General features: G+C 39.3%; 1 protein-coding gene across 1 annotated transcript; it reads left to right on the forward strand.

Moving 5' to 3' along the window:
• The first annotated feature begins 135 nt into the window (after window positions 1-135).
• LOC146521828 (uncharacterized) lies at window positions 136-4,145 on the forward strand. Its single transcript, XM_085154105.1, has 4 exons — window positions 136-276; window positions 370-434; window positions 1,075-3,402; window positions 3,454-4,145. The coding sequence occupies exons 1-4, from the start codon at window positions 136-138 to the stop codon at window positions 4,025-4,027; spliced, it is 3,108 nt and encodes a 1,035-aa protein (XP_085010231.1). The 3' UTR covers window positions 4,028-4,145.
• Window positions 4,146-10,670: the final 6,525 nt, after the last annotated feature.

Here is a 10,670-nt window from a genome sequence, read left to right on the forward strand (position 1 = left end):
GCGGCAACAACAACCGGTTCAACTGCGGCAACAACAACACCTGGTTCAACAACAACACTTGGTTCAACGACAACTGGTTCAACAGCAGCAACAACAACACCTGGTTCAACAGCAGCAACAACAGAAACAACGACGATGACAACAACAACAACACCACCAGTAGTTCCTATACCAGTTTTTGTTCTTGTAGCAGTTTTGCTTCAACCCTTTATGCCTGAACTCAAAGATAAAAATAGTCCAGAATTTATGGCACTTGCGCAGCAAGTGGTAGTAGTGGTGAGTAAAATACTGAGATTCATTTTGAAGTGTTGTTAAGATTCCAGCTGATTTGAATTAATTAATTAATTTCTACTTGTTTGCGCCACACAGTATGAATTCATCTATAGAGATCGATATGGTGTGCTTTTCAGCCATGTAATTGTCATAGCATTCAGGTAAGATTTTTACTTTTGTTCATTTATGGCAACACTAATCTTATTATCAGTAATAGCAAATAATTAATGTTAATTTAACATATTTAATTAAGAATGGATGTTTTTCCGTTTTTCTTTAGACAAGCTGGGACCACTACACGAGCATCTAATACTGAAGCAGAAGTGCAGGTTGTGTTTAATAACACAATAACACCTGCACAAATCCCAGACGCTAAAGATGTTCAACGAACCTTAGTTGAAGCGGTGTCTAACCCCAACAACACTTTCAACCTCAGTATTGATTCAGAATCTGTCGTAGCAACCCAAGTAAACCGTGAGTAAACAGAAGTCACACATGCCACACCTGAAGTGGTTTATTTTTAGGCAATATACCTGTTCATATTTAATATCATATAGAATTTATTATTTTTTGGAGCATGAATATCTTTCTAGTTATTTATTTAATTATTTTTTCAGATAAAACCAACATAATGTAATGTGCTAAACAGCAGAGGGACTCCTTTAAATGAGATCTACCATGCATAAAAACAACATTGTGTGTTTATGAAAAATGACTTTGTTTTCAACTGCTTTTTTTCTTCCTCTTTGTTTTCTACACCTGTAACAACACCTGGATTAACAACAACTGGTTCAACTGCAGCAACAACACCTGGTTCAACAACAACACCTGGATTAACAACAACTGGTTCAACTGCAGCAACAACAACAGAATCTGCGGCAACAACAACTGGGTCAACAGCGGCAACAACAACCGGTTCAACTGCGGCAACAACAACAACACCTGGTTCAACAACAACACTTGGTTCAACGACAACTGGTTCAACAGCAGCAACAACAACACCTGGTTCAACAGCAGCAACAACACCTGGTTCAACAACAACACCTGGATTAACAACAACTGGTTCAACTGCAGCAACAACAACAGAATCTGCGGCAACAACAACTGGGTCAACAGCGGCAACAACAACACCTGGTTCAACAGCAGCAACAACAACTGGTTCAACAGAGGCAACAACAACACCTGGTTCAACAACAACACCTGGATCAACAACAACTGGTTCAACAGCGGCAACAACAACACCTGGTTCAACAGCAGCAACAACACCTGGGTCAACAACAACACCTGGATTAACAACAACTGGTTCAACTGCAGCAACAACAACAGAATCTGCGGCAACAACAACTGGGTCAACAGCGGCAACAACAACCGGTTCAACTGCGGCAACAACAACACCTGGTTCAACAACAACACTTGGTTCAACGATAACTGGTTCAACAGCAGCAACAACAACACCTGGTTCAACAGCAGCAACAACACCTGGTTCAACAACAACACCTGGATTAACAACAACTGGTTCAACTGCAGCAACAACAACAGAATCTGCGGCAACAACAACTGGGTCAACAGCGGCAACAACAACACCTGGTTCAACAGCAGCAACAACAACTGGTTCAACAGAGGCAACAACAACACCTGGTTCAACAACAACACCTGGATCAACAACAACTGGTTCAACAGCGGCAACAACAACACCTGGTTCAACAGCAGCAACAACACCTGGGTCAACAGCGGCAACAACAACCGGTTCAACAACAACACCTGGATTAACAACAACTGGTTCAACTGCAGCAACAACAACAGAATCTGCAGCAACAACAACTGGGTCAACAGCGGCAACAACAACCGGTTCAACTGCGGCAACAACAACAACACCTGGTTCAACAACAACACTTGGTTCAACGACAACTGGTTCAACAGCAGCAACAACAACACCTGGTTCAACAGCAGCAACAACACCTGGTTCAACAACAACACCTGGATTAACAACAACTGGTTCAACTGCAGCAACAACAACAGAATCTGCGGCAACAACAACTGGGTCAACAGCGGCAACAACAACACCTGGTTCAACAGCAGCAACAACAACTGGTTCAACAGAGGCAACAACAACACCTGGTTCAACAACAACACCTGGATCAACAACAACTGGTTCAACAGCGGCAACAACAACACCTGGTTCAACAGCAGCAACAACACCTGGGTCAACAACAACACCTGGATTAACAACAACTGGTTCAACTGCAGCAACAACAACAGAATCTGCGGCAACAACAACTGGGTCAACAGCGGCAACAACAACCGGTTCAACTGCGGCAACAACAACACCTGGTTCAACAACAACACTTGGTTCAACGATAACTGGTTCAACAGCAGCAACAACAACACCTGGTTCAACAGCAGCAACAACACCTGGTTCAACAACAACACCTGGATTAACAACAACTGGTTCAACTGCAGCAACAACAACAGAATCTGCGGCAACAACAACTGGGTCAACAGCGGCAACAACAACACCTGGTTCAACAGCAGCAACAACAACTGGTTCAACAGAGGCAACAACAACACCTGGTTCAACAACAACACCTGGATCAACAACAACTGGTTCAACAGCGGCAACAACAACACCTGGTTCAACAGCAGCAACAACACCTGGGTCAACAGCGGCAACAACAACCGGTTCAACAACAACACCTGGATTAACAACAACTGGTTCAACTGCAGCAACAACAACAGAATCTGCGGCAACAACAACTGGGTCAACAGCGGCAACAACAACCGGTTCAACTGCGGCAACAACAACACCTGGTTCAACAACAACACTTGGTTCAACGACAACTGGTTCAACAGCAGCAACAACAACACCTGGTTCAACAGCAGCAACAACACCTGGTTCAACAACAACACCTGGATTAACAACAACTGGTTCAACTGCAGCAACAACAACAGAATCTGCGGCAACAACAACTGGGTCAACAGCGGCAACAACAACACCTGGTTCAACAGCAGCAACAACAACTGGTTCAACAGCGGCAACAACAACACCTGGTTCAACAACAACACCTGGATCAACAACAACTGGTTCAACAGCGGCAACAACAACACCTGGTTCAACAGCAGCAACAACACCTGGGTCAACAGCGGCAACAACAACCGGTTCAACTGCGGCAACAACAACACCTGGTTCAACAACAACACTTGGTTCAACGACAACTGGTTCAACAGCAGCAACAACAACACCTGGTTCAACAGCAGCAACAACACCTGGTTCAACAACAACACCTGGATTAACAACAACTGGTTCAACTGCAGCAACAACAACAGAATCTGCGGCAACAACAACTGGGTCAACAGCGGCAACAACAACACCTGGTTCAACAGCAGCAACAACAACTGGTTCAACAGCGGCAACAACAACACCTGGTTCAACAACAACACCTGGATCAACAACAACTGGTTCAACAGCGGCAACAACAACACCTGGTTCAACAGCAGCAACAACACCTGGTTCAACAACAACACCTGGATCAACAACAACTGGTTCAACAGCGGCAACAACAACACCTGGTTCAACAACAACACCTGGTTCAACGACAACTGGTTCAACAGCAGCAACAACAACACCTGGTTCAACAGCAGCAACAACACCTGGATCAACAACAACTGGTTCAACTGCAGCAACAATGACTACACCTACAAACGCAACCACAGTTACTCCCACAACCACTACAACTGTACCAACTACAACTGTTGAGGCTGTTACAACAAAGCAGTTGCAGTTCACAGATGTTGGAGCAACATTTACACCTGACTTACAGAACTCATTATCTTTAGCATTTACAGAAAGAGCCAGATGGACAGTGTCAACAGTAGGTTTTGTTGCTGAAGTCAAGCAATATTTAAATGTTTGCACTCACTTATGCATAGACACTCAAAGATCAGTGATTGTGTGTGTTTCTGCAGCTCGAACCTTTCTACAAGACAGCATTTCCTTCATTCCGCTCAATGAGAGTGATCAGATTCAGGCAATTTATTTTTTACATACTGATGCAATATACCAAATGTTTTATGATAGTTATAAATATTTGCGATAACTGAATGCAAGTAAACAATGTTTTCTATTTTGCAGAAAGGGGTCCATCATCAGTGAACTTGATATTAATTTTGCATCTATATCAGTGCCTAATAACACTGAGATTGCAAATGTTTTGATCAATGCAGCTCCAAACATAACGACCTTCAACATTAGCACAGACTCTGTTGTTGTCAGTGACCCAGGTAAGCACTATTTAATATTATCATATTTTGAATTCATAATATATCAGAACTGTTTGTTAAAGCAACACTTTGTTTCCTTAACTACAGCGACTCCTACAACCACTACAACTGCAGCAACTACAATTACAGCAACTCCTACAACCACTAAAGCTGTAACAACTACAACTGCTGAGACAGTACAAAAAAGGGAAGTGCAATTCAGATCTGTTAATGGGATATTTACAACTGACTTGCTGACGTCATCATCCAGAGCTTTTAAAGAACGAGCTTCACTGATAGAGACAGCAGTAAGTTTTCTTCTAGCAGTTAAATAATACTTAAGTGTATGTATTGTGAATAATTGCAGAGTATATACTTATATTGTCACATAACAGTATTTTGATAGCATACCATTAAAAAAATGTATGGCCATCTTTTCTATCCATACATTTATGAATCCCCTCCTAAAGTCAACAATTTCTCCATTGTTTATAAGATTATACATATTGAGATAAAGAAAAATGATATACATTATATGCAATAAACTATATACCAAAAACATTTCCACCATGATCTAAACTGAACTAAAATTCCACAGTAAATACTTCTGGTGTTTCTATTTTTTCCAACTCATTGCCATGCTTTTGCAAGTGTTTAAAGAAAAAAAGATAAAACATAAAGGTGACCTGTAACCTGTATTATGCTAGCCATTCAAGAAATGGGTAGCTGGGTGACCAGAACCCCCCAAACACTATTATGTATATATATTGCACTATGATATTACATAGTCCTAATAATATGTCCCAAATGACATTGTAGTAAAGAAGCACAATCTCAAAAAGCAAAGAATAAATACTTACAGTGTGTTTATTCATTTTTCTGCAGCTTAAACCTTTCTACCAGGCAAGATTTCCTTCATTCCGCTTCATCACCGTGACTGCATTCAGGTAAATTGTTTATGGTACATAATTTTACAAATATTTAAAGTAAATAAAGGAAACAAAACTAAGTTTTGGGTTTTTCCTTTCACAGTAATGGATCCATTATCAATAACATGAACATTGGATTTGCAATGTCACTGGTCCCTAATGCAAAAGAGACTGCACAAGTTTTGATTGATGCAGCCAAGATAACACCCTTCGACATTCAAACCAGTTCTATTCTTGTGGACGGCATATGTAAGATATATTTAATTCAATCATGTCAAACATATTACTATATTACAGAACAGTTTCTGAAAGAAATGCCTTTTTTTCTTTTTCTCAACATTTACAAAAGTGTCACATGGAGTGAGTCACAAGATCAGTCTTCTCACTGCTTCCTGTATGGTGCTGCTGTCATGGCTCCTGTCAGGCCAGCAATAACATCTGCGCTGATGCTCTTGTGAAATAACTTGAGGAAATGTCTCCTGTGACTGGGTATGAAAAAGGACTTTGTTCCAACTGAAAATCCACGAGGAGCTTCTGATGAAGAGCAATCATACCATGATTTAGAAGTAGCTAAAACTGAAATTAACCTTTATGTTTTCTATCAATATAAACTTTAACATAATTTCCAACAAAGGTGTCATTGGTTGTCAATTTATAATGTAGGTCCTGTGATAAAGTCATACTGTAAGTTATTAATATCAATGAGATCAAGTTTTAATCCATAAAGCATCTCCTCAGCTTCTTACTCTGAGAGTGAAAAAAATGAAAGTGATAATCAGGAAATCATCACCTCACCTGGCATTCATAAAATATAAGATGTGTGAAAATGTCCTCTTTGGTCACCTTTACCAGTCAATATTTAAATATATTTCTTGTATATATTGTATTCGATTATTGTATGTATTCTGTTTGTATTGTATTGGATAATTATGGTAAAAATTCTAAGTGATCCTGATACACACATTTAAAATTATTTAAAGAACTGTCCCTATAAAAATAATATAATATTAATATCACCTTTTTCTTTCTGAAGCAGGTTCTTCATAAGTCTATCATGATAAACTAAAGAAGCTTCAATTAAAGACATTGAACAAACCCTGCCTATCTTGATTTTTAAATATACTACTCTAAGCAACTACTCTAATTTTTCTTTTCAAAAAATTGATTAGGAAATACTATCATAGCACTCTTAAGACCCCTTCATAGATTTTTGATACAAGTAAAACTAAATCTAATTCTAATAATTCTCTTTTAATTTTAGGTTTACACATTGAATTAGAAGTATTTTTTGGTGAAAGAATATGGACCTCAGTCTAAAAAACAACCTCTACATATTTTATTTTTCAACCAACATTTTTCAGCATATTTAATGAGTTCAGTGAGGTAAGTGACATGATATTTTGACAGCTGTATTAGACCTATACATGTTCAAAAGAGACATTGATCTTGGGCTGAATTTGGATCAAATTACACCAAACAAACTCAGCTGAATTTTCATCTACTGGTGTGATGTGATGGTACTGCAGCTTCCTCGCACAAACACGAATGCTAGTTTAATTCTAATCTAATCTAAATTCAGGTTTATGTGCCTATCTGTCCACAGTGTACTCCATTTCGGTGGAGATAGGCTCCAGCCGAGCTGATGACAATAGCATTAAGAAAACCTTCTAACCTGACCTTGCTGCTTCTTTTTTAACAACACACAATATCTCCACACTCAAATACTGAAATTGCACATAATTTTGCATCCTTCTTAATTTTTTTATTTTCTACAAAGCAACAACAGCACGGGACAAGGACATGCAACAAGGAAGAAAAAACAGAAAACCCACACATATATACAAAAATATGTACCTGTGCATACAAGGATGCAAAATTATACACTGTCACAAACATATACAGACAGCCATCCATACATGAGAAACAGAAATGAAATGAATGTATGGATATAAATCTCTTGTGTATAGTTACTTAACTATTGACTGTAAATGAAAGTAAGTAATTTAAGCCAATATTATTAAAAAGCAAGGAGGGAATTTGTTAGGAGAATCTAAGGACTTCTTGAGGTGGGATAGTCCAAGTCAAGAATTATGTTAGTCTAAGTAAAGCAGTTGGTGACTTCCACAATTGGATTACCCATCATAATTTTTCCATAAACTGTGGTTTGCCAGCTCTGAGTTACCCCCAAACCTTATCTGAGGGAACCAGCTCACAACATTACCACCATAAAAACACCCTTCAGACCATGGGAAGGTGGCCTGTTTATTTGTTGTATGTGATTGACATAATTAAATAATAATTAATTAGTAATAACTGTGTAATTACTGTAAAATCTAATATTGTGTTTAATTAAAAAGCTATTAACTATTAAGTAGGCTGAACTCAATTTTTAATCAATTTGTTATTAGAACTCAATTTAAGTAAGTTACTAGTACTTTTTATGAAAAAACGCTGATCAACTCAATTTATTTGAGTTGTCTTAACTTAGAAAAACTAAGTAAGCTGGAAGTTTTGCTTCTCAGTGCGGAAGGATGAAAGATGTTTTTTGAAAATGCCCCGTCACTACCGTCCTCCTCCCTAGCACGGATCAGTCCGCATGTTCATGGTGCCAGCACTTTTTTCTGTAATATGTTGAACAAACCTGGGAAAGCATCAGCTCAAGATTATTGTTGTCATTGCTGTGGATCTTTACCTGATACACTGACTTGGTGAGTAAATGTTTACTCTTATTCAAACAGATTTTGTGGCTTCTCTTAGTTTAGCACCAGGTTTATAATCTTGCTAGCTAGTTAGTGTTAGCCTAGCATTGCTGTTGCCGCTGGGCTCATGTTATTTAAAAATTAACACCACCGCCTTAAAAACCTTATATAAAAATATGTCGGTGAAATTTTCTGTTGATTGTTTGAAATAAAGAAGTGAGATAAGAGCCCTGACAAAATTTTTTGGGAGGTGCAGCCGTTAGGGGTGGGGTGTATTTTCAATCCATAGCCAGTGTTGGGGAGTAACGGAATGCACGATCTGATATCGTCGTGTTGGTGTTGTTCCCAGATCATCATACTAAATGTTGTTCCACACACACACATTCTCACATGCATACAGATGTTTACACATACACACATAGTGCCTTGTCTTAGAACCATTTGGGGGGTTTTATGGTGGGCGTTGCTTTGCTGTGATGTGTATTGTCTGAACTGTTTTCCCAATAAAAGGCAGCAAGCGGAGGCCGTCGTTGTGGTTATTGCGGTAGGATTCAGAGTGCTTTCTGAGACACCGGCTGGGGCCTCCCTTGCTAGCAAGTAAAAGATGTTCGTCTTGTTTTTGTCGTTAACGAGAATAAGTTTCTGAACCAGCGGGGCTTGTGGAAACACAGACCCAACAAAATGAGTATTCAAAAAGGGGATGTTACTCAGCAATGTATTAGCGAATTCAGCATCATCAATATTCGGGGCATATACATTTACCAACAAAATCTTTTTCTGCATTAGGGTACCAGCAACAATGATGTATCTACCATTCCTATCAGCGATAACAAAGAGAATTGAACTTTCTTATTAATGAGAATGGCCACTCCTCTAGCTTTTCAATTAAAATTTGAGTGAAAGAGCTGACCCACCCAAGGGCAATATAACCTATAATGATCTTTAATGCGAAGATGAGTCTCCTGTAAAAATGCTATATCAGAATTTTGATGTTTCAAGTGAGTGAAAACCTTAGATCACTTAACAGGGTTACCCATACCTCTAATATTCCAACTAATAAATCTAAGGGGCATGCTTAACTAGGGATAGGTATCGTTTAGGTTTTATTCGATACCAGTACCAAACCGGTACTTTTAAAACGGTGCCGGTGCTTAAACGGTGCTCAAACCGGTGCTTAAAGAATGGAGAACTCAAAATTGGTCCAAAAACCTCTCATGTTCAGCTGTTTTTTTTTTTTTTGTAAAAAGATAACAATGTTAACCTTTTCTGCAGCTATAGGGGATATATGGCATCACTCTTGGCTGGAAGCAGTGCTTAAACAATGGAAAAAATAAACTTTGTCCAAAAACCTCTCATGTTTAGCTGTTTTCCACTTTTTCTTTGGTCATTTTAGCCTTTTTGGTCAGGGTGAAGGGAGTATCTGCCATCAAACAAGAAGACAGCCTCATGTAACTACGACGGTGTTTGCTAGTTCACCTTACATGCAATAATGTAATAACGTGGTTAGCCTACTCAACGTAAATTACACACAAACAACATTAAGCTTCACGCAGAGAAGAATGGCTGCTGCTGCCATCATCATCCTTCATCATTTCTGCTACACTGGCAGGGCTAGGGGCCAGGACTCTTTGGGTTCTTGGGGGATGTTGCTAACTCCGGGTCCGATAACAGGCACCACACCCGCAGTAGATGTGCACGGTGTGAGGTCTCGCAGCAAGCTATCAAATACGGCGCATTTCTCAGCTTTTAACCAAATGCTATACGTCGCCAGGTGTTTCATCAGATTTGAGGAGTTACCTCCTTTGCACAGTATCACCTTAAAGCACTTGTTGCAGGCTGCTGAGTTTGCATCTTTTGCTGTGAAGTACAGCCAGACTTTGACCGCTTCGCTTTGGGCATTTTTAATCTGTAGCTCTGCTCTAAAAGAAAGTACGTATCCTGGCCCGCCTACTACGCTCGCAAAGGTAAAATGATTGGCTGGAATCCAAAGTGTATGACATCTCAGGGAAAAAAAAGCACAGAAATAAAGCACCGAAATGTGCGCTGCTTTTCGGTCTGGTTACTACCGTTTATGTCAGAACCGATACCGGTACCCATCCTTATGCTTGACCCAACAATGCTGGGGTGTATATTGCCATTAGCCATTCATAAAGAAGAATAAATAAACAAAACACAACAACAACTAAAATGCCAGTGGTACTAAAAACAAGAGAGAAAAACACTCCCGCCACCTTCCCTACTGTATAACAGTGTGCGCGCAACAATAAACACGTAAAAAGCAAAACAAAACAAAACACCCCCCGTTGTTGTTGAACATTTAACAAAAAACAACTACAACAGAAGTGCATAAAAAAACAAAACAAAACAAGTCCTGTGCAAATCAATGCAGTAAGCTTAGAAAATATTGTGCTCGACTGATCTGAAGTACAAGAGTATAACATAGGATTTAGTCTCACAATATAACAATGAAAATAAAATGAAACAGCAGACCAACAGTACAATAACTAGCGGA

This window comes from Neolamprologus multifasciatus, chromosome 3, assembly GCF_963576455.1.
Source record: "Neolamprologus multifasciatus chromosome 3, fNeoMul1.2, whole genome shotgun sequence".
Lineage (NCBI taxonomy): Eukaryota > Metazoa > Chordata > Actinopteri > Cichliformes > Cichlidae > Neolamprologus > Neolamprologus multifasciatus.

Bases quoted from the DNA above. Each gene is read 5' to 3' on its own strand.
- LOC146521828 (XM_085154105.1), top strand. From the start codon at position 136: ATGACAACAACAACAACACCACCAGTAGTTCCTATACCAGTTTTTGTT. The intron at 435-1,074 runs GTAAGATTTTTA...GTTCAACTGCAG, and splicing joins GTAATTGTCATAGCATTCAG to CAACAACACCTGGTTCAACA. The intron at 3,403-3,453 runs CTGGGTCAACAG...CAACAACAACAC, and splicing joins TTCAACAGCAGCAACAACAC to CTGGTTCAACAACAACACTT.